The following is a 25,504-nucleotide window of genomic DNA, read 5'->3' on the forward strand; positions in this document are numbered from 1 at the left end:
CAAATGGTGTCAGTTATTTCATAGAAACTGAGCTTTGTGATTACCCAATGGAAACTGGTTAATATTATTAACATCCAGTTCTGATTTAGTTGCTGAGACTTTACCTGTTGCATTCCTTGAATTAAAATGAAGTGTTCCTGAAAGGCTTAAAATAGAAGTGACAGGATGAATTTCCGGTCTTTTTGATAGTATCAATGTTCCATCAATGGTATCTTCCTCTTGGACTGGTTTAAAAGAAGATGACTTCATTTGTGAAATACCCCTAACATGGCTACTTTAAGCAACTGATGTCTTCATTTGATTTTCACAAATCAGCTTCCTGATTGGGGGAAGACTAAGGAACTTCTACAACTTCCGGGGGCGCAACCGATTGTGTTATTATTATGTGCACTGACAGAGAACATCATTAAGGAAGATTTGTCCTAACTGAGACACGTGACAACATCATAACCCTAACATCTCTCTTTGACTTTTAAACTCAAATCTAATGCTTCATAGCCATTTAAAAAGAGGAAGAAACACAAAAATTCATTTTACCAGGAAGTTCACACCAAGTATTAACAGGTAAGATGCACTTTTTAGCTCCTGGGTGGCTTGCTAAAACATTGGGTTTTGCACAAGGTTTGAAGTTTTAAAGGTAATTTTACTGCTCTAGTGTCAGATTTGTATATACGTTTTTTTCCTCCCCATGTGCCATCATTTCCCTTATTTGGTTTTTCCTGTCCCTAATTAGCTCTTCATTTGTTTCCATCTGTGTTTTATTAATAAGATCATTTTCTCCAGTGTTCTTAAGCCCTGTTTCCCTGTCTCCAGCGTCCGCAGTCAAATGTCTGTTCCCCATGCTATGTGTGCGCATTCATGCCTGTAGTTTAGTCTTTATTTGGATTAATGAAGATTGCTCCCTGTGAACTACTCAGAAAACTCCTCGCTTCCTCATTCCTACACTGTAGCATTTGAATAATTGAATCGTGACAGAACAGTGGACAGAAACAGAAAGTGAGCGGTGCCTCTTCTCACTGTGTTTTCCGTTTTTTAAAAGCGTTTTTGATATCCCGTTTGTTTCTCTTCGCTCAAGCCTGCTGGCCGCGGCTTACAAGTACTCCGGCCATTCCTGAGTCAAGTCCACAGGCAGTTCCTGAGTCAGGCCCGATGGCTGCAACTTTGTCAAGCCTGCTGGCCACCGCAACATAAAGGCAGTTGGCCGCCTAGTTCACTCATAATCGGAAGAGGAGAAATGACTAGCTCAGGGCCCTCTTCCTTGCCCGAGAGCGTGCCACCGAGCTCACTCCAGTGTCGGCTTGAGCCCCCGAGTTTAGCCCACAGAGGGCTCCGGTGCCTATGTCTGGCCAACTGAGGGCCTCGGACCCCGTAATCCTTCCCAATTATTTTTTGTATGTTTTCAAGGTACTTCAGAGCAACAAAAAAAAAAGACGAAAAGGATATGGGAGGGACTGTCTTACATTCTTGTATTTGCATTGATTGTCCCAGTGTGTCTGTTGCTCTGCAAAGGTTAAAATGGTTTATTGGGTTTCTCAAGATACCTATATGTCATCTTTTAAATACTCAAGATGTCATCCTACACAAATATCTCCAACAAAGAGTCGACTAACATTAGAAAAGGGTGGATTATACAGGATTGATGACTCTTTCCTGTCACACCTGCCCTGCCTATTGTAAAATCACTCAGATTCTCAATCTACTCTTATAATTTCGATATACTATGACAATTTCAATTTAATTCAGTGACTGGGTTATGGTAAATGCCCGTGAGCTCCAACTGTATACTAATTTTGCAAAGAAAATGATTCTTCAGTTGACAGCCATATCTAGTTATTAAGATCTTTCAAATAAGTTTTTACAGAGCAGATGAGAAAGTATGCCTTTTCTTTCTCTTCATAGGAGGTTTCTTTTGTTACCAAACAAACATGAAGAATAAAACCTATTATCAGCTCCAGTAACAGGTTGTTTTGACAAGTTTCTGTCAAATAGATCTTCATAGGAGATGGATGATAAATAATTTATCACAAAAAGTCCAAGCACATAACATATAGAACAGTATACACTTTAAAAAATAAAGGTTCTTTATTGGAATCTATGGTTCCACGAAGAACCTTTAACATCCATGGAACATTTCAAGGGTCATTATAGTGGAAAAGGGATCTGTAGAGGAATAAGTAACACTAAGAAAACAGAAAGGTTCTTTGGGGAAATCAATGTTTCTATGGCACCATTGCGCAAACCTTTTGGAACATTTATTTTTTAAGAATGTAGAAAGAAAGTCTATAATTCAAAGCTATTTTGAATTTACATGCGTTTACATTTAATGCTAATCTGGTCATTAGTTAATGAACAGTAAAATGCGTGTTTATGTTGTTATTTAACTTATTGGACTTACAAATGCATGACTGACTAAGGAGAACGGCTTCACTTTGGACTAAGCACAGCAACCATATAAAAGCCATCTGTGCTGGATGTGCACAGAAGAGTAGAAGATTATGCTAGTTGCGATAGAGAGAGAGAGAGAGAGAGAGAGAGAGAGAGAGAGAGAGATCTGCGCGCTGTATACTCGCCAGTAAGACTCTCAGCACGCACCGCGCGCTTTCTGTCTGGGAACTTTCAAAAAGGATTCGTTATAAACTCATCACCTTCATGTCGGCTCTGCTGAATATTTCCTCACCGATGCTATGGTTACCTTTATTACGGTATGTATCTTTAGAAAGTTTGTTTGGTCGAATTGCTTCCATGGATCGTTCGATGGCAATCTGAAGGTCTTTTGGCACTGTTGCGCATTTTCTCTTGTTCTCCAGGACAGTTTCTGTGCGATTAACCATTGAAAAAGATCACACAGCGAATATTTGCTCGTAAAACAACACATTTTGTGACAGAAACAACTGCGTAATTTGCGTTATTGCTCCATAACATTAGAGTTAACGTGTCTGAGGAACTTTCTGCACATTTGTGTATTTGGGAAGAATGTGAATTGCTCAGAGCCTCGGGCTGAACTGAAAACCAGTACGGGCAAATTCACTTCTTACCTTTTAAAGTGCTCTTCTCTTTGCGCACAAAACATAGATGGCCGAGACAATTTTTTTTTCTTTTTTTTTTTTTGCGAGGTATTCTAACTATACATTAAAGTGTCTAGATCTGTCTATAATTGTAAATGTTAGCTTAACTTTACATCTCTCCAAATATAGAAATATTTTTTGAGAAAATGAAAGGTTCAATGCAGTAATTTGAAAAGTTGCTCGACTTTAACTGATAAGACAACATTAAAACTTAAATGCAAGACTATAAAATATACTTAGATGTTGTCTAAACATTTTGCTATTGAGTCTTTCCTCCGAGAGCTGGCTGAGATTGGCAGACAATCCCTAATATAGATAATCCACATAAATCTGTGCTGGAGATGCCAGTGCTTTTCGGAGGGTTAAACTTGCAACTGGAAGTTGCATTGATGTTTTTTCCCCCCACTTGTGTTTTGATAGTCCTGTCTGTGTTTGTTTCTGCTTATGTTTCCCTGCTGTGTGTGTGTTGAGGGAAGTCTTGTGCAGACATGCTCCTGAAACAAGCATCTGTCAAATAAAGGATTTGACATGAGGCATCCACTGATGTGGAGGCTAAAGGGTTAATGCAAATCATTTAGATGTACTGGTGAACATGTCACAATAAATATGGAACCAGACTGCGGAGAACTTTTGGCACTATTTGAGGACTTTTCTCTAATCCGTATAAAGTCATTATAGAGATTAATAAATCACAAAATCTGAATTTCCTGCTATTTTGATGACTTGTAAAGACAAGTATTTATTCTGAGTGAGAACGGAAGTAAAGGTTTCTTTAGTAAGTGTATGTAAATAAATACTTGACACATTATTTATAACCCCCCCCCCCCCCCCCCTCCAAAAAAAACCGAAATTGCATTTTCTAAATTTGAAGTTGTATCTTTTTTCAGAATACCATCTTAACCAGGCCTGGTGACATTGCACACCTCTTACACAACAGCTGTTTTAGTCCACTAGCTAACAGGAAAACCACTTCACATATGTGATTTTCTCAATTATTTTGGCTTTGAAACGCTTCCAGGCTCTACAGTAGTCTGAGTTCATCTGTGTAGTGGCTCTGAAAACAGTAGTGGTAAATGTTTGGCTAGTTGCAGTGCATCCTATCTGTCACTTTAAAATGGGAACAGCAAAAAATGTTGGCTGGCCATCAGGGGATCTCATCAACTTTATCATCTCAGTCTCTTTTTTTGGTCACCATGTTTAAACTGTGGGAAATTCACAACACTGACCATATATGGATCTTCTCATTATAGAATACTTTATGTATGCCCAATCATGCAGATAGATAGAGCATGAAATTATATTTTTCATCTTGATAAACGTGTCTTGGCTGTTTTCATATTTCGAAAAGTGTGCTTCGATAACCGGTTACAGAGTCTAAACTGTCAGTACACTTCACTGACAGACCCATAATCAAAATGACAGATGGCAGACAGGCAGAAATACATCATTTATCAAGGCCAGGTTCAAAGAAATTAAGCACTTCTTAGTAACTCTTCATTTTCTTAGTAACTCTTCATTTTGCATACTATTGATTATTGTACAGAAAACAAAACCTATAGTTATAGCTAATGATAGCGCAACAAAACTGCACAGCTTAACAGCGCAGAATATGTTAAAGTGTTTCCATTCTTTTCTGTCACGTTTACTTTATCAGCACAGTATTGATATTGTGTGACATGGTACATGGAAGCATGACATGCTGGGTATTCTAATACTTTCATACTTGTGCTTGTACTTGCACTGTTCTAGTTTGCTAAGTGGCTAGAAGAGCAAATGCTATACCAGAATTTGACTGTGCATTTCCATATGTGGCTATAGTTTTGCTAATAGTGAGAATCCTAAGCAGAGCATTAAAAAAAAATGTCCAGTTGTTAAAATACATGATCTGTTGGGTATTTTGGGCTAAAACTCCACAGACACATTCTGGGGACACCAAAGACCAATATTACATCTTGTAAAAAGGGGCATAATAGGTGTCCTTTAAACATGAAGCCGTGGTAGAAATATCCACACTTCTGAGTAGGAAGTAGCTACAGCTTTTGTAGTTTGTATCCTTGACAAAGTGTTGCTGTCAGCTGCCAAACACCCATCTATCAAATTACATTGAAATAACCAACATGATCATGTTACAAATGCCAAGGTGTGTTAATTACACTAACTGTTTGGCAGTGAAACTCAAAAACAAACATTCAAATCTTTTCCTTGTCTGTGAGATCTGCATCTTCTGTATATGATTTTAAAACTAAGTTACAGACTAATTTTTTACTCTTGCATTTAATTCATTATAATTCTTGTTCTCATTTTAACTTATGTTTTAGTGTGTTATATTTAGTATTATTCTTTTTATTTGACCTTTTCTCTTTTGTACAGCACAGTGGTCATCTCTTGTTATGTTTATTTGTGCTTTATCAGTAAATAAATGAAAATGATTAAATTAAATAACATTTTATTTTGAGTGAAAAAGATATCGTATAAAATGTTTTCGGAAACTTTTAAATAATGTTCTAATCATGACTGGATATTTTAACACTCTTAGAATATTAAAAATAAACATTCAAATAATTTTAGAACGTTGTGAGAAATGTTTTATGAAACTTTAAATAATGTTCTAATTCCGACAAGAAAGCTGGACGTTCTTAGAATATTTAGATACTTTACAATCATTCCTAAACAATGTTTCCACTGTTTTTATAACCTAAATATTTTGCCTGGGATGCTGCTTGTAAGACCAAGATGATAACTAGAACTATAAAAGTCTTAAATCTTAAGGAATTTACCCCTTTACTGGTGTTATAATCGCTCTAATAGTGCCAAAATGAAGGCACTGGCTGCCAAAATTTTACATATTTTTCAGTCTTGTCATATTAACTTACACTTGTCATATACCATTCAGTGTGTTGGCCGATAATCAGAATGTCGACTGAATGAAGTGTGCTGAAGGGAGGCATTGACACACACTGCCAAACAGCTGTAATGCGTCCTCTACACTGATCGCTTAGCGAACAACTCACATCACGAGGCACTGAAAACATGAAATGCTAAGCTAGCTTAGTTCATAAAAACACTGCATGTGAACTAGAGTAAACTAATGCTCACGTGTATGTACTTTGAGCTGATAGTTTACACAGCTTAACTAGCTTTCGATATTGAAAGTCTGAAAACCTTCGACAAAAACCCACCAATAAATCATAACAACTGAAATGTTTGTCTTCTGAACTTAATATGCAAAGTTAGACTGCATCTGCATATGTTTGCTTGTAATGAATGCCACCACTTGATGGATTTTAAACACTGCAGGTCAGGTCTTACATCTCAAAAACATTCAGAACCAAGCCGAGATGAATCCAGATTGAAGTGCAGGGTGCTGGTCAGGAAAGGAGAGTGACCAGATTGGGGGGGGGGGGGGGGGTGGTCTATTTTTTTTGCTCTTTTAGAGGAACATCTGGAGGCAATTGGACAGCATTAGGGTTTAGACGCTCTTCTCTGAAAATCCTGGGTGGATTTCTTCCGCTGGCATGCTGCCTCCTAAGCCATCCTGAGTCCATCAACTTGGGTAGCTCTTCTGAAACACACAAGAAATATGTACGGTCACAGTGGATGATGTCCAGTAGATACCATTAGATAACATGTCATTTTGCAAGATGCTTTCAACGTGCCAGTGGATTGCTAACAGACAACACTTTTAAGTGCTTTAACTTTTTTATATTTTATTCTCCCTCTCATTGTACTATTTCTATTTCTCCGGTGATATGTATGCATGTTTCAATCTCAAACAATAGCTTAACAGTTCATAATGCGCTTCAAAGGGAAACGCTTAGCTAAAACCTAACTCCATGTGACTGAAGTATACATAAGTGTATCATTATCTGTTCTGTGGCACTGTGGCACTGCTCCTCTTACAAACCCAGTCTGTCAGAAAATAACCCTAAGAATGGGAAACTGGTTGTGGACTTTCAATTTACCATATGTTTGATCAGTGTTGGGGAAAGTTACTTTTTTTTCTCACCTGGGTTTAACTTGGTAACAAAAAATAAATGAATAAAAATAACACTCTTACTGCATTTTTGCTAATTTTTATGGTTGAATTTGACCGTCAAAGGTCAGCAGTGAGATAAAATACATAAAGTATAGTTGTGTCATTTAACAGATTTAATTATTGCAGGTCTGCATCGTATTCTGAGTTTGCATTTTGCTGTTTTTATTAATTTCTAGGAATACTGAATGTGTTTTTGACCAAGTGAGATGAATAGATGCATGTTCATATTTAGTCTAGAACTACAATAACCATAATTTTTACACAACGGAGACAATGCTTCCATATCTTATGATTTTTCTCAAGATGAGAAGAGGTCTCAATCAATAAATGAAAAACAAAGTAACTTGCATTATCTATTTGAAAGTGAACCTTAGATATTGTGTTGTAAATTTAGAAGTAATGCGTTACTTACTAGCTACTGGAAAAAAGTAATCATATTACTTAAGTCAAATTACTTGTAATGCACTGTGTATAATCATATATTTACGTAGATGTCTAAATGGATTCGGCTGAAAAGAAACAAATATTTGCTGTAAATATGTCAATACAAACTGGCCATTGAGTGGATTAGTCAATGAATTCTAAAACTGTCCAGTTCATGTTGACCGTGCAATTCCAATATCTGTGTTATCTAAGCGTGCCGGACTGAACGGTGTGTTAAATGGTGCATTGGTTGGTGTGAAGGCTGTTGCTAATCTCAGGCCAATCCTCTAGGAGTTAAAAGCTCAGGGAGTTGTAAGCCTCCTTGGCCAGTCTTAGATGATGTGCGTAGGTGGTGAAGAAGCCCCAATGTCGAGGCCACTGACACAGTGCTGTGAGAGATTAACACCTGTCATACATGAACATTCTATTCTGTAGGTTTGAACTTCAAGTGTAATCGAAAACAAGAAAGAAATATGCATGCAATTGATTGTTATTTGTTATATATCACAGCTGTTTGACGGAAAGGTTTGCTGTTGAGAGAATGGGTATGCTGTGCAAAGTCAAAGAAACAAAATTCATTTTTATTCAGACTTCTAGTGACCTTTTGGTTGTTGTTCTAAAATGAAGGAAACCAAGTGTTTATAAGGATTAATCCCAAGGCAAGTGCAGAGCTGTGCATCGAGTGGCCTAAACCAGTTAAAGGAGATCAAGTACCAGATTTTGACGCCTAATGCTCCTGTGTCCTGAACTAAAAGTTCACTGAGCGTGCTGTTTTATGCAGTTTAATATTATGTCATTATAAAATATTGACTTGAAAGCCAGGTCTTTGTTTTCCAGTGAAAAGTAAAACAGCTACTAGTAGGCCCATAGCTGGTAAGGTCACAAGAATCAGGTTATATAAAAAGTAATTCCTTTTTGCTGAGATCAAACTGATTGCGGTGGACAGTTTTTTGTGAGAGTCATTTGTGTGTAAGTGAAAAGGAATTTCTTGATGTAGTTTCTGAGGTAATTTACTTCTAAGGCGATGGACTTGTGAGCTCTTAAACAATGCTTGCTTGTTTAGCATTTAGCCAAGGAGGTTGTTGGGCTGTTATCTGTTGCCCTCACTGCATCTATTTTGGCTGATGAGGAGCATCGCCAGAGTAAAAAGGACCCAGGGTGATTTAAAAACAATATCCCTCTGAATCGCTGAAGATCAGTCCACTCCTAGAGCAAACTATGAATCTGTCCAAACCTGAAATACAATGTGATAACCTTAAATATGCTGAATGTGTTGCATAATTTTTATTTAGCCCAAAGAAATGTCGACGTGCCGTTCATCGTGCAAACATAGTTATCAGCACTGCACAACAATTAGACTAAGTCTTAGCAAAAATGGAAAACGGAAAATGGCTGAATGGTTGAGCTCGTAATGTACGCGCTCACCAGCTAATCATCACGATTTGTGTTTCGAACTTGATGCCACTTGAAAAGTCTTATCTTGTCCTGGACTTTTCATAATTGTTCAAAGCATGCAGACAGCTTTTCTCTTCTCTGACCTAGTTTAAATGCATTAGGGTGTCAACAAATTTGGGCATTGCTAAGAAAGCAACCCAGAGTCCATTAACTGCCCTATCAGCTGACTAGGCCAATCACATGAACTTAGCGTGTCATTCCAGGCGCTTAAAACAGTCTGGTGTGGTTTGGCTGGGAGGTTGTGAGTGAACTGCCACCCAGGGAAATGGTCAAAATCATTCACCACTTAAAATCATCCACTACTTTCATGTCATGCTCAATTTGGGTCAGACGTGAGAGTTTGTGTATAAGTGATTAATCCCGCAGGTGGGCATGTGGCAGACACCATTTTTCTCCAGTTTAATTGTATTAAGGGATTCATTGCGGCCCACTGTGAGTTTGGGCACTTCAGTGAGTTTTGCTTTTGCTTTGTTATTTCTGTTGTTTATAATGAACAGTGTTGTAACCCCTTTTAATTTTTATCAGAAAATTATATAATGTCTGTTATTGTGCATTAATCATAGCCAACAAAATAACTTAGAAAGCAGCCTTAAATATGTTGACATTCTTAATTGTATTGAAAAAAAAAAATAGAATTACATTTAGTTTACACAAAATAGTACTGTTACTATGTTAAAGTGCTGGCAGGAAATGCTTTTTGCTGTCTTTTTAAAAAGGAAAATGTCATTGCAAACTCCTATAGCAAACTCAATAGCTTTATTTTATATTGCACATAAATCCTGAATCCTTGCACACAACAGTATATATAAAACAGCATAAAAATAGCCCAAGAGTCTTATGAAGTCATCCACTATATGAGGAATATTTATCAAAATTTATTCAAAACCTATCTGCTGCAACTCTTGATTCTCTTTCTCGCCAAAACAAAATTTGTACTGGTGCAATTTTTTAAACAGCTTTTATTTTCGTTAGTGCCTCACAATTAGCTAGTATGACTTCAGAAAAGTTAGAATAAAATGTACTAGACATACTGTAAGATCTAGTTCTCTGGTGTGTTTTGTGTGTGTGTGTGTGTGTGTGTGTTTTGGAGCCATCATTGCATGCTGCATTAAGATTCTTCAAATGCACCCCCCCCCCAATGTACAGCTAGTATGGAGATTTACACTGAATGAAAGTGTGAGCAACTCCATATTAGCATTACCATACTGCAACTTTTTACTTAGAAATGGTGAACACTTGGGTCAGTGTCTCAAGCTGATCTGCAATCATTTGTGATGTTAGAAGAATCTCCCCTTACCAAACCCTATTTGGCACCTTCCTGAAGACAAACGTTTAAGCTGCTGTTCATCCAGGAAGAGACATGAATGCACATCTGTGCTCCTGTGAGACGTGAACTTCCTGCATTTATGCAACATGACAGAACAAGGCCCATAAAGAAATACAGTATGTCAGGGTCTTAGAGATTTTAAACGCGTTTGAGAGGAAAGCTTTCGGAAAGGCCCTCGGCATGGATCAGACCTTAAACTCTTGTTAGTTTAGTGAGGGATCGCATTAGCCGTGCTTCCTAGAAGGTCTCCGACAATGTTTGCAGCACACGAAGAAACACAGCTAAGTATTTGAGCGTAGTTAAGAGGATGTGAAGGATTATCTATTCGAACATGGTCGAAACAGATTCAAGTTCATGTGCTTCTCTCACATCATTTGTTGTGTTATAAATAACACTTCAAGGGAACCAAGTTGAACTTTAATGTGACCAAGTTGCTCATAATAGGTAAATTTTGGAAGCTTAATGTAGAAGAACCCTTATAAATCCTTGCTGGACATATACAAACATAGCCAAGCATTTGATCGCACTTAAGAGGATGAAAAAGATTATCTGTTCAACCCTGGTCTGGAGCTCCAAGTAAATTTCCACCCCGTGTTCACCTGAATGAACCCAAATGGTGAGAATAATTGATGTTCATTCCAGTATCTCGCACTTTTCCCCAGAGGCTATGCATTTATGGGGTATAAGATGCAAATTGTGTTGACAAAGACGAAGCATTTCAAATTGATGTTTTTCTGTTCTCAATTAGAGTGCACATGGGAATGTTGCACAATTAAATTCATATAAACATTACAACAAAATTGTAACCAATACACATACATTCTCACAGGCTCTCTGGGATGGTCATGTAACTCTTGCTTCAATATGAGCACAGCACATTTTTGGTTCAGGCAACAGTTGTATGTTTTAATGCAATGTTTTTTTCTTTCTTTCTTTTATGCTGCTCATGTGGCAGTTAAAATTACATAATACAATTTTTCTTTTTCTTTTTTATATGATTTTTTTCATTTAAATCAAATTAATGTATTATATTTAAGTTCAATATTTTTTGTGTGTTTTTGGGGATTTTAAGTTTTTGTTTGGGCACAGTACAAAACGTTTCCACAAGATAAAAAACACTTAAAATTCATTCTGCTTTGCCATTCAATGGAGTTATTTTTCACTGTAAATATTTTTTTCTGGACCAGCTTTTCACATCATGTCCTTTTTGTGTGTGTGTGTGTGTGTTCACATAGCAAATGCCAAAACATTTTGTACCATTAAGATACAGTAAACAAACTAAAAAAAAAAACCTAAAAAAAAAACCTTTATTTTGGTCAAGATTGACTAGAGACAAAAATGACAGAAAAACACCAGAGGGTTGATTACAAACCCGCAGGCCTGTTTACATTTTAGGAGGCTGTTATGGTGTATTTTGTTTTGAACAAACATGCATAAAAACAGTTTAATTGCAGGGATTTTGCATTTTTTGGCCTTATTTTGATTCTTAGCAGATTTACTGCCTGAGAATTTAGTGCAAATTTGATCACTTTGTGTCTTGTTAAATGCCCTGCAAATGTAGATTGGATTTGGTTTATCAAATTTAGATTATTAGCACACCTTGGAATTAAGCTGATTCCCATGCAAAATTCTTTACTACAGATTATATATTTAATACAATTATTCAGTCACTACTTCAGTAATGTGTTTGTTGTGAACTCAGCAACTGCACTGGCAGAAAAAATGAATCTATAAAGGCAATGAAACGGAATTATTTTCTACACCACTGCCTGTAAGGTGACTTTGTCATGCCGTTCCTCTTTTGAAGTGCCAACGTGTAATTTGCGGCATCACCCCTGCCAAAAAGCAAAATTAGTGATGCTCATTGACCGATAATGAGGACGGAGTGATTAACAGTCTCCTCTGAGCAGTGTGGGTCTGATTCACACTCCCTCATTCACCTGTCCCTTTCAGATATCAAGATTTCCATCTCTTAAACAATAAAGGTCAGTGTTGCTAGTACGCACAGACAATTTGCTGCAAACTTGTGACATCAATGAAAAATTAGATAATTTTCTGTAAAATCCAGTTGAACTAATCTGAACTCTGTGTCAATTGATAAAAGATCAAACATTCCTAAAGAACAAGAGGTATTTTGTGTCCGTTTTCGTCATTAAAGTCTAATTTAAAACCAATCGTTTATATAACAAACCAAGAATCCCATGACACTATCAACCATCATGCCAAGACCAAACCCTGCAGTTCTTCGAAGGCAAGACATGTGGCCCGGGGCAGCGTAAAGATTAGGAAGCACACTGGATATTAATTTTCATCAGACACTTATGGCAAATGTTCCTTTGATGTAGCCGCTGTAACCCTTGATTGTCTGCAGCACGTCTGTCTTTGTGCATCAGTGTCATCATTAGTCTTCAGTTCCTACACTTTGCACTGTAGTCTGTAGTTTTGACCGCTCTAGATGTTTTGCAGCGGCCACAATAGCTCACATTCTCTCGTTAAATTAGTTTGATTTCAGCTGATCCCAAAATGCACAGTTAAGATGTTGTCAGTGTCTGGTTATTCTGGAAGACCTGAGAAGAATGTCTAGTTACGAGTTAAGAAAAATAATTAGTATCCTTGTCATACCAGGAAAGTGACGAATCTGATGATTGCCAAGTGAGGCCAAGAAAATTGAGAAGCTGTTAACTGTAATTGTTAGTTTTAAAGGAACCACACAAGATTATGGTAGGCCACAACTCTTACCTTATTTAGCATGGAAATCTGCACTAAATATCACCAACAGCTCACAGAGGACGGACCTTCTTACTTGAAGCAATGTGGAAAAAGGCACTGTTGTGTTAAAAGAATACAGTAGTTTATCCAAAATGGAAAAAACAAATGTTTTTGACTTAAATTTAGATTTGACAATTTTTCGGTTACCCTTTTCAGTGCAATTAGCATTACATGTGTTACAGTATTTCTTTATCCTTATTAATGTAATAAAAAAACATCTGTTCATGTTAGCTCAGGTCTATTACATAATAGTAACAGACACATTTTTATTTTAATAATGTATTGGTAGATTTTAATAATGTATCGGAAGATTTTGAAATTAACACTAGTTAAGATTAATAAACAAGTGATTTTCATTGTATTTTCATTTTCATTCACTGATAGTGTACAGTAACTAACTGTTACTGGAAAAATCAAGAAATGTGCTGCTAGTTTTTTCCATGCTTTTACAATAAATCCTTCAAGAGGACCCAAAAGGACTATAAAGTATCAAAAAAGTCTCATAAAAGTTGACTTGTACGCTGTATGTTTTAATGTGTGTGAAGAACAAATCGAAATGTAAGCGGTTCTTGAAAAGCTGTAGTCCCTATTAATTCTAATTGCATGGGAAAAAAAATTAAGTACAGAAATAAAAGTTACACAGGTGAATAAGTGATTAAATTTTTTCTTGAATCCAGTTTAAATAACCTTTTATACCATCATGATATGGTGTACTCTAATGATGCTCCAATGATTTAGCAGACTCTGCTTTTGCACTTTGTGGTTTCTGTTTTATGCTGTTGTGCTCCGCCATGAAACAGAACGTACACCGTGCCAAATAGATGTGCCAGGATCTCAAATAAATATGCCAAAAGGGAGGCCACAAACACGCTCATATGCATGTCACTGCAGGCCATCTTTTACCGCACACCCATTAACTGTGTGCCTTGATGGCATGCAGATATTCTGGAGAAATGCCACCGCTTATTGTCATGCAACAATGAGCTTCATGAGAATTCAGTGCTGTCACAAGGCCAAAAAAAAAAAGTTGATTGCTTTTGTTTGCTACCATGCTATATATTTATAGATTTATATTTATAAATCCATCTTCTGTTTCTCCACAGATCTTACAGGTGAATCTAGTGATGTCCATCTTGCTGTACGTGATGTTCCTCATGTACCTCTATGGTATCTCAGCTTCTACGATGGACAAGCAGCGGCCCACGCAGGACCCCATCAACACACTCATCATAAAGCTCCTGCAGGCTGACATCAGTCGCAGCCGACAGAAGCAGGATGACGTGCTACCTTCCTACACCTTAAACCCACCCTCAGTGACGGATTACAAGGAGAACATCAGTGACCAGTCCATGACGGACATCTCGACGGAGCTTCTGCGTCAGCACAAACGTTACAACTCGCCCCGTGTGCTTCTCAGCGATCGGCCTCCGCTGCAGCCGCCACCGCTCTACCTCATGGATGACTTCGTCAGCAACCAGGATGGCAGCGGTGCCAACAAGACTCGGCAAAAGCGCAACACTGAGCACAAGAGCTACAGGGGCGAGTTTTCAGTGTGCGACAGCGTCAGCCTGTGGGTGACGGACAGGACCACTGCTGTGGACATTAAGGGACAAGTAGTCAAGATTTTGGGGTCTGTCAACGCAGGACGCACAAACATCAAGCAGTACTTTTATGAGACGAGATGTGACACCGGAAAGTCCCAAAAGGGCAGCTGTCGGGGTATCGACGAGAAGCACTGGAACTCACAGTGCAAAACCTCGCAGACTTTTGTGCGTGCTCTCACTCAGGATGAATCGTCGGTGGGATGGCGCTGGATACGAATAGACACCTCGTGCGTCTGCGCACTCTCACGCAAACACCGCAGGACGTGAAAAACACCTCAGCCACTTCTCCACTGTCTTTTTTATGTTCCCTGGGGGGAGGGCTGTAAATATATAAATATAAATTATTATTTAAGTTATATGGAATGCATATAGTTTATACATGTCTATGTATAATGTATAAATATACTTGTTATTTATTTAAGTTGTTTGCAAAGAAAAAAAAAAAAAGACTATAATATGCAATGCCGCTAAGCTACAGGAGCATTGCATGCTGAATTGTGCCTTGCTCACGTATCAGAGTCAAAGGACACATCACTCCACTAGACCTGGACCTTGGGAACAGTTGCAATCGAAAACACAGATCACTCAATATCATATTAACTTCAGTATTGTTCCTGAAAACCAGTTTTTCTACTGAAACAGGCTGCCAGTATATCCTCCTTGTGTCTGGGAAAACGAATCACAGTTGGGATGTTGTCATATTTTGTTTGGAAATGTGTAAACATACAGTATATGTGTATCAAAACTGCATGAAATACCTAAGAAGTATATATTTTTCTAAGCACTCCTATTAGTGGTTTAAAGATGCAGAAACTTGTGCAGACAGAGAGTCAATCCTAGCAGAACATATGGACCAAAAAGTGACGGTTTAGTGATACACAATCTGGGCAGTATTTTGAATTCTAGATGTCCTTCTGAAAATGTTTAACATCATTTTAGAAATTGCCTTTAGTGCATTCCAACATAGCCGCAATAAAGTGGGAACGACAACAACCAAGTATTGACTTTGAAGAGTCCAATCATGAAATTATTGCTCACCATTGTGTAGCTCAGTAGCCCTGAAGAAGCTCCTCAGCAAATGGAGGATCAAAGACTCCTCCCACTAGCCATGCCCTATTCTGAAGCCCTGCCCAGTCTACCATAAACAACCAGAAATAAGCTTACTACACTTTTAGTCTCTTTTCGATCACCTGCCATGATCAGTAGCAACTTGACCACCTTAAAGAATGAAGCCAGCACACATAAGAGCAGCATGTAAACAAAATGGGCCGTCGCTAATGACAATGTAGTGTTACACAGAGGTAAAGCTGCCTTAAGACGATGTGCATACTTGCAGAGCTGGGATTTGAACATGTAATCTCCCCCTTAATAGGGTTTCGCTCTTGTCAGACTCTTCTTAGGAGATAAGCATTTCGCCGGTGCGCTGCAGCTAAAAAAAGGCCTGCTGTGTTTTCCTGCTGTACATTTATATAAAGAAACTTGCTCTTCACTAGTCAGGAGATACTAAGGTGAAGATTAGCAGATACTAAGATTTGCGATATGCAATGACTTACACAAAATGTGTCTGCCTCTTCAACAAATTAACATGATTTGTACTCCTTCACATTAAATATGATATCAAGACAACACGTTTGTCAGCAAAGCATATAAAAGAATGTAGGCAGCATTTGAGGCCATTTTAAGAGCATTTTTAAAAGGCCAGGCAGATGCGGCTCGGCTTTGTTCAGGCTTATTTTGGTGATGTATGACCCAAGTCACCTTTGATTGGACAAGCCGTCCAAGTAGCCACAAGAATCCAAATTTTACCACCTACATATCATATTTACTTTTGTACCGGCATATAAAACTTTCAGGATAAGCCAGGATGGGGTCCAAACCCATTACTACATCAAGTAGTAGTGAAGTGCCAAGACTTCGTCCTCCAAGGTCTGAGCATAAAGCTTTATTAGCATGAAATTGTATTATATTGCGACTATAAAAAGATCAGTATAAAAAAGTGTTTTATTGCTTTTTAATGCTTCACGGGTTGCTGGATAAAGGCACTTTTTAAGTTTTTTTGTGGCTGACGACTCTGTTCGTGACATGATATTCAGTGCTTGTATTGGATGTGAGGTTGTGAAACAGAGAAACAGGGTATGGGCTCTGATTTGAAACCACAGACCACCAAGGATACAACACACCTTTTTTAAATCTCTGATTATGTCCCGCTTCAGTATGGCCCTCTGCGGAAAAACAGGATAAAAGCTGAACACAGGAACTCCATTTTCCAAGGATGCTGTTGGGAATTGGCCCACACAGTTGTCCAAATGAATTGCCTTTTCTGTAAAACACATTATTACACTGGAACATGAGGATCCCTAAATGATTTTGACTTCTTGGATGACATTCACTGAAACATTCCCATGTATTTTATGCTGTTTTGAAAATCCCTGCTGGTGTCATGCATACTGTGTAGGATTCTTGCTGCTTTAAACCACTACAACTACCCTTATAATGGACCAATGGCCATTGCCGAAACCCAAGGACAAGAACTCTTTTATGATGAAATTAAACTGTGCCAAAACACAACAAACTATATTTAAGGACTACATGCTTTTTAATAATATTCAGACATGAATGTTATCACTGGTATGTCAAAAAATCAAATTGCAAGACAAATCCCTATTTTAGTAAAGAAGAAAGACTAATTTGCTTGATGGTCATTGTTTAGTGAAGTAGTTTGTTTTGGCTGTACCTATAACCCATTGTTTGTATTTTTATTTAATATTTTTTGAAAGAGACTTTTCCCATAATGGCAGTGTTTCTTAAAATTTGTTTCTCGTGCTGATACTTGAAGGAGTGCTGTTTATCTGGCCTACAACATCCTCCTCTTTTCACTGCAAGGGCAGTCTGTGTGAGATTTGTCTGAATAAAGGTTTTTTAAACTTACTGCTGATTACGTCCTTTTGGGAATCTACATGAATATTGTTATCTGTAGGAAGTAATGTCGCTCTTTGTATGTTAAACATTTCAATCACAGAATATCGGAAAAGAACCCAAAAACCTTTCCCAGCCCCAAATCTTAAGATGATCTGTGTGTGTTTCTAATCAAACATTGATGGTCTCTTCAGAACCCATGTAACCATGGGAAGGCGCAGAGGACTAAACAACCTTCAGTGAGTAAATACATTCGTTTGCCAGAGACCACAGGAAGAAAATAGCTCTGGTCAATGGTTAATTAACATATAATCCTCTTGTATTCTTAAGAGCAAAGCCTGAGACAGAGTGATCTTGAAAAATCACTGCTGAAAAAGAGTTCAATGAGGTGAAAGGACAAGCAAATGAGGCTAACAAATATAAGTGTTTGTTTACATGTTCATATCAGAGTCAATCTTGTGAGAGTAATTGTGATTATCAGATACAGTGACCTTATTTGACCATTTGGACAATAATTACCTATTAAAAATGGGTGAATGTTAGTGCATTAGATAAAAAAGCAAGGGGCATCTGAGCTCAAACAATAATGGCTTTTAATTAGCCGGTGTTCTGATGGTTTTTAGTGGATGTTTAAAGTCATTTCTCCTCAAAATCACACAAGTGTAGTTCATCATGTTAATTGTGGATATTGCAAAATCAGGAAGTGTTAATAATTTTTTAATTTAATTATTTTTCAAAACTATCTATGTGTTTATACAGTAGATTAAATTCTAAAATAAACTACTTTTAAGTGAAAGCAAAATTTGAACTAAATTCTTTGCTTAATAATGAGCTAAAATGTAGTTTGCTATATAATTTTACAACCTTTGTTTTTGTGTTATTGTCTTGTTTATTAATGTGAGGCAGCACTGAAACAATCTGCAAATTGTCAGTCTTCGGCAGTACACAAAAGAAGGTATTTTGCAGTTTTTGTTCACACTGTGAAAGTCTACAAATAACATTGCACTGAAGTACAAGTATCCACATACTTTTTAAAGAGTGTTTAAACGAATAACCTCAATAAACTCATGTTTCAGGTTTTAAAAGTTCAAAGGGATGTCAGAGTGATGGTTTTAAGTCTTGACCTTCACACCTAAACCACAGCCCCTCTGAAGGCTATGGTGGTTCAAACTAGTAAAACAATCCAAATACCTTTCCTCTGGCAAAAATATGCAACCTATACACCTCTCCACAACAGACACCTTTATGATTTACATTCCTAGTGGGGTTTGCTGCTCACGTCTCTGGTTTCTGCTAAAGTGCCTGTCTGTGGTGTCACACCACCCACTTTATGTCAAACACATCTCCATCAAATACAGCTTTTGAACCCTATATGCATTTCAGAAGATCCAATGACATCACTAAAACAGCTCTGACCTCTGACCTCAGGTTGATTGCACTGTCCATTCACACTGACCTTCGATCAGTCACATGGTTTCTTCATTATTATGGCATGAGACAGAGAAGCTGATTGTAAATCAGTATGGAACAAAACTGCGTTCAGAAGTGTGAAGAGAACATATTGACATGGGACAATTCAATTAATCAAAAGTGAAGGGACAGTGGGTTTTATTAACACCAGTGTGATTGTTTTAGCAGCCCTGTGTGTAGAAATAACTATGATGTCTTTTGTATGCCGTCAGAGTATATTAGCATTTGCATGAGGTTTACCAGTGCAGAGAACAAACGAAAGGAGAGCGCAAAGAAACTGGAAGCTTTTCAGTCCAGGTGAGCTAGCAGAGATATTCTCATCCAATTGAATTTCACAAAATGATGCAGTTATACTAAAGCAGACAGAAGAAGATACACTAGCATTCCTGCTACATTTGTGTAGTAACTGTGTTTAAGATGCCGTGAAAATGGGCTGATGGTTGTAACAAATCTTTTTTAGAGTGTGATTTTAAGTCAGTTTGACTGTGAAAAATTTGACTTTTCTGCTTATTTATTTTTAGGATGGCTCATGCAAAGAGGTTTTCTCAAATCCCCATGTCTAAGGTTTTATGTTTCTATTGCAACTTTTTCATGCATGTTTTGATATTATTAACAGATTCATTTAAAAACTTCATCAAAACTGCTAAACTTAGTTGGAAACATTAAAAAAGGCTCAATTATTATCTCATCATGTGCATTGTCTTACTATTCACTCAGTGCATGCGAGATCTCTGTAAAGAGGAAGATTACACTTTCCTAAACTGTCTTGGGAAGCAGGATGAGAGGCTGGAGGACAGCACATGTCTGGAGAGCGAATATCAAGAAAAGCAAGAAGAAAGGGTAAATTTGTTTGCTATTTTCCATCTTGTAAACCTCCAGAAGTCTGTGTTTATTAATGCATAATGACTTTCATTGAACATCTCAGCTGTTTTCTCTGTTACGCTAGATCCGGCTACGACAGGAGCGCGAGCAGCTGGAACGAGAAAAGCAATGTGAGAAAGAGGAGCAGCAGAAGGTATGTTGACTAACATCAAAAAGTCACTGCAGGGCTATCGCTGCAGTCTGCAGTGATAAAACTAATGACAGAAAACGGGGGCGGCAGTGGCTCAGTGGTTCATGTAGTTTGTCTACAAACCGGAAGGTTGGTGGTTCGATCCCCGGCTCCACCTGACCAAGTGTCGAGGTGTCCTTGAGCAAGACACCTAACCCCAGCTGCTCCCGACGAGCTGGATGGCGCCTTGAATGGCAGACACCGCAGTCGGTGTGTGAATGTGTGTGTGAATGTGAGGCAAAATTGTAAAGCGCTTTGGATGGCCATGTGGTCTGTTGAAAGCGCTATATAAATGCAGTCCATTTTACCATTTACCAATTATATCTGTCTCCACCATCCACAGCTTGAGTCTGTCCAGGGACGACAGACCTGCTTCATCAGATTTACATTGTCAGGCTAATTGTGCACGATTGCATTACGTCTGCATTGTTCTTAACTTTGGCTGCTCATGCAGTGACCTCTGTATTGCATGGCCAGGTTACAAAGGTAAACATACTAATTCAATATTAATGCACACTAATGAATTTCTGCTTACAAATATTTTAAAAATAGAACTTTGGTTTAGTCTATTCCACTTTATTCCGGTTTTGTACGGTCATCAACCATAAGACTGTCAAAAAATATCACAGAGAATGCATCTAGTATTTAGGAGTGTGGTAAACAGATGATTCAACAAAAATACACAGTCTGGGTGCAAAATAACTTGGCGCCAGATTCCATGAACATTTGAACAGAAAACACTGGGACTTATCTGTGGAAAATGTCCAATTTGTTTCAATCCAAAACCATTTTGGTCAGAAACACAAAGGGGAATATACAGCTCAGCTTGTCAGCATCTACTTTTCATGCTACTGAGTAACTCACATTTAACTGATCTCAAATTTAAGTAAAAAAAAAAATCATATGTTATGTTAGCTTATGATGTACTTTTGAATGAACTCTTATGCTAAATGAATAAATGTCAATGTTTCTGTTTCGGGGGTTCTCAGAAGCTTAAGCCATCATAGTTGGGTAAACCTTTACATTTATATACATAAAGTACAACAAATAGAATTTTTGCATTCACATTTGCCCACATTAATGAACAGCATTTACTCTTAAAAAGATGGATAACAAGAGATTGATTGTGTTGATCAGAAGAGAGAAAGATGTCAAATATTCCATCATTCCCTTTGGTCTTTGAATTAGAAACACACACACACACACACACACACACACAGCAGCATTAACTAATATTTAAGTATTTAAATGTATATTCAGTTTTTCAAAACTGAAAGCTAACTTTGCTAGATTTACAATGTTAATATCTGTGAAAACTCATAAGCAGTCTTACCCTTTAAAATGTGGATGAACTATGCAACCAAACTAGCAATTTTGTACACATGTACGCGTATTACAAGAAATCTGTGTTAAAAAATAATTAAACGAACTATGGGCAGTATCTGGGCACGTAAATTCAAGTGTACCGTTAGTTCTGGCAGGTTACATTAGATGAGCTTGAATCAACTGACTCTTAGCTGATCCTCGTCTAAGAGTCATCATGACATTATTATATAAAGTCTATTCAGTATAGTCGCACATAGCCAGACCTTCTGACTGATGGCAGAAGGTCTGGGAATCATGGCCACTTTGAACAGCTAAGAACTGCCCAAGATGCCATATGACTGACAGGTAAAGAAACCAATCACATTTTGTTTTGTGCTGTGTCATGTTTAGGGGTGTGGAAATGTCCCCACAATAACACACCAGTGTGTAAAACTGTGGATTTATATGCTGCGAACTTTACATATTTCACATACTTTTGAAAATAGTTGATCCTGAAAACAGGTGCCACAGTTTCCTCTTCCAATTGGGGGTTTGGCATCAAAGCATATTAGCTTCCAGGTAGAACGTTAAAAAATGTGACACATACATCTCTCGGAAATCTTTTAGAATTCAACATATCAGATGATGACTTTTATACTCCTGAAGTGTCTCCAATTTTGTGTGCCATATGCACCAGACGTTCCGCCAAAAATCTGTGGTTGTGATGTCTGAGGCAGAGGCTATTTCAGTATTCATCAGCTTTATCATTTTGCTCAGGAGCTAAATACCCTTCTCCATCCCCAGCTCTACATTTTGTGCACAGTCAGGACTTGGTCTTCTGATATTCAATCAGACTCCTTTACCCTGAATTATGTTATTTCATTATATTGTCATTAAGAACATTAATGCTATCTGCTACATTTATGTTGGTTCTGTTTCTGTTTATCCTAAGGGGGTTATCGCTGCTGTCCCTACTCTTATGCATGCTAGGCTGCATAGATAAGCAGGGAGTTTTTGCCCACAACAGAACAATAAAGCCAATCCAAACTGTATGCTTATTATTAAATCATCCTTGTCAATAGTGATCCTGATAGAACTAAGACTTCAAATGCAAGATGCAATGGTTGAGTACATGCTACCGTTTAGCTGTTAGCAGGACGCTCAGGGAGTGTGTTTGTGTAAGTTGATGAACCCCCAGCTGCACATGGTCTGCTGCCAGTGAAGTCCAAGACTAAGAGCCAAGTGTGAGGTCACTGAAGGACAGCCGTGTTGTTGTTGTCCACTTGGCTGCTGTCATAAATTCAACAGCTTGAGGAATTCCTGAAACGCCTAACTCAGGGCTCGCTTAAGAAGAAACCCCAATGGGATCAAGTTCAGAAAAGCATAAATGCTCTTCCTTTCTTTGTCAAGTCAGTTAAATAGCCTTGAGCTCTGCCTTTTAAGGCTACAAACAGACAGTCCACCACTCTCACTTCCTTCCTCTCCAGCTGCTCGAAGTCTCCCAGCGAGTTTCCACGTTTGCAGTGCATCAGTCCTCTGATTAATGAACAGGAGAAGGGCTTACTCTTCTTTCCCATGTGGGTATTATTTGATCTTGTTATCATTCATAACCTACATCCCTCGAACCACAGATCTCATCAGATAGCCACACCCTCTGTGTGTTTGTGAGTGTGTGTTTTTGGGAGAGAACAGTCTTTTTCTGTTTCAATCCCCTGAGGGAGAAGGTGTTACAGTGTGTTTTATCTGTTATTAGTTTGAATAGAAGGCGATGTGTTTCAACGTCTTCAATATGTTGAGTAGAGCTACGTTTACTGCATGGCCTATAGCTGTGATTATCACTTTAGAGACAGGGAGTAGCACCCACAGAATATCTGGGGGAGCCTGTAGAGGTCAAAGATTAAGCCCAGCCTCATTCCTTCAGCCCTACATCAGGGTCTGCCTCACCAGATCGGTCTTTAGACACAGGCTTGTTTCTATAGTAAGGGGTAAAAAAAAATAGAATCAGACGATTTGGGAAAAGCTGTGTCATTTCTGATGAAGATCAAACCAAGTTTATTCTTTGAAGTCTATTATGCATCTTAAAACATTAAATAATAAAATAGAACCTGCTAATTTGCATAAAAACATATTACCTAATTTGATTTGTTCCAAAAATTTCCACATAATAACAAAGAATTTTTTTTTGCATTATAAATGTTTAGTTTATGCAGTATATATCTTCAACAAAATTATGCAAAATATTTTTATTTTTTTATCTGTGATTTTCTGTCGTTGTTTCGATTTAGTAAAACACCCACATATAGCAGAAAACATCTGGGTTCTGTTTTTTTTTTTTTTTTTTTTAACTGGCCATAATTCTAACCTTGGAATCAGATTTAGGTATAAAATTGTCTTCAGAAGCATTCATACATGCAAAATTGGCTAAGAATTGAACAAATAGTTGTAATCTGGCTAAGAGGAAAATATATAATGTCTTTGTGGCAGTTTTTGAATATTAAGAAACCATCATGATATTGACATTATTAACATCTTCATATTATCATATAACCCATCTGATTAACATTAATGACTAATCAGTAATTAGCAACATGGAACACGCCAATTAATGTTAAGAGGTTAAACAATCATAACAGAGGTTTTGAATATTATCTTAACAGTGCAGTAGACCAAACAGGTTTATTTCCCTGGGACAACGATGATGGAAAATGGTTGCATAAGGCTTAAATTGGTACAACAAGCCTTGACTAATATCATAAGTGGACAGCAGGGTATAAAAAGGAAATGCTACAAAAATACACCTCCCTTAATGTTATTTATGAAATTAATGGTTTCATAACAACAGCCTAATGTCATTACAAAGCTGCATCTTCCTCTTTCAATATGCCCACCATTACACTCTTGTTTTCAGCATTGCTTACTAATCAAAACCCTGTTGAGAACTATGAACATGCTGTGTGTTTGTATTTGTGTCTGTGAAAGGAGAAAGACAAGCAGTGGAAAAGCCATGTGGCTGAGCTGGCAGTCCAACGCAAGGCCATCCATGCAAAACTAGACAGACTACGAGAATTTAGGGTGCGTTTTGACTGGACACACATGCTGATACACCAACACACATATGTAGAAACTTCACTAATGTTCCCAGGCACAGATGTGAGGCCCAAAAGCAGTATGACTGAATGTGACCAGATGTCAAATGTATCTAATGCAATGTATGCTAACCAATACAATACCTGCCTGACTTGAAGCAATGAACAGGCACAGATTAAATTCCTCATGAAATTTTCACAACATATTATTCAAATTCCAAATTTTACAAAGAAACACTATTGCAAGACATTGACTAAAGGAGAAAATGGTCCATGGAAGTGGACAAACCACAAGGCATGTCCACTTGAGATCTTCAAGCTTATAGGACGTTCACTTACAATACTATATATCATCAAAAATCATCATAGAGAATAATGCGTCTCTGTTTTCATTTCCAGGACTTTCAGAAGAAAGTTGTGCTTCAGGATTTGGGTCTGGATCCAGGTTCTGAAAATGAATCTGTCAAGCACCTTCTGATGAGACTGTAACTGGGTTTACTAGTAAATAATGACATAATTAAAGAATTAATTAAATTAATTTGAATTGAATTGAATTGAATTAAAGAAATTTAGCATTAAATCACTTGTTCACCAATGGATCCTTTGCAGTGAATGCTACATTTCTCCAAATCTGTTCAGATGAAGAAATAAACTTATCTGTATCTTGAATGGCCTGAGAGTTAGAATTTTCAGGACATTTTCATTTTTGGGTGAACTATTCCTTTAACATGCTATCAAAGTCTTAAATGAGATATATTGTTATGTAGTGATCATATATCTTTAGATATAGTGTTAATATTTAAACCTAAAGCAGAGAGTGTGTATAAAATAACATGAGTCAAATCATATTTCTACCTCGTTATTAAAGGCACTAACTGGAGTGAGTTAGAATAGAGTGAGTTATGTTCAGTGTTCAAAATGATTAAATAACAAACTCACTGACTCTGTGGCAAATAAATTGCAGCTAACAGCTTAATGTGTGTCACATGTCCGATCT

At 37.6% G+C, this 25,504-nt stretch overlaps 2 protein-coding genes across 2 annotated transcripts; both read left to right on the top strand.

Annotated features, from left to right (window-relative positions):
* Positions 1 to 2,554: 2,554 nt before the first annotated feature.
* Positions 2,555 to 17,607, top strand: ntf3 (neurotrophin 3). Its single transcript, XM_059510682.1, has 2 exons — positions 2,555 to 2,702; positions 14,179 to 17,607. The coding sequence occupies exons 1-2, from the start codon at positions 2,685 to 2,687 to the stop codon at positions 14,944 to 14,946; spliced, it is 786 nt and encodes a 261-aa protein (XP_059366665.1). The 5' UTR covers positions 2,555 to 2,684; the 3' UTR covers positions 14,947 to 17,607.
* Positions 17,608 to 19,106: 1,499 nt separating this feature from the next.
* On the top strand, positions 19,107 to 25,504 carry LOC132105516 (involucrin). The gene is made up of 6 exons (XM_059510684.1): positions 19,107 to 19,362; positions 19,587 to 19,629; positions 19,783 to 19,905; positions 20,012 to 20,080; positions 24,401 to 24,493; positions 24,907 to 25,504. The coding sequence occupies exons 1-6, from the start codon at positions 19,268 to 19,270 to the stop codon at positions 24,994 to 24,996; spliced, it is 513 nt and encodes a 170-aa protein (XP_059366667.1). The 5' UTR covers positions 19,107 to 19,267; the 3' UTR covers positions 24,997 to 25,504.

This window comes from Carassius carassius, chromosome 26 (assembly GCF_963082965.1).
Source record: "Carassius carassius chromosome 26, fCarCar2.1, whole genome shotgun sequence".
In the NCBI taxonomy this organism is placed as follows: Eukaryota; Metazoa; Chordata; class Actinopteri; order Cypriniformes; family Cyprinidae; genus Carassius; species Carassius carassius.

Bases quoted from the DNA above. Each gene is read 5' to 3' on its own strand.
- LOC132105516 (XM_059510684.1), top strand. From the start codon at position 19,268: ATGCCGTCAGAGTATATTAGCATTTGCATGAGGTTTACCAGTGCAGAG. The intron at 19,363-19,586 runs GTGAGCTAGCAG...ATTTATTTTTAG, and splicing joins CTGGAAGCTTTTCAGTCCAG to GATGGCTCATGCAAAGAGGT. The intron at 19,906-20,011 runs GTAAATTTGTTT...CTGTTACGCTAG, and splicing joins AAGAAAAGCAAGAAGAAAGG to ATCCGGCTACGACAGGAGCG.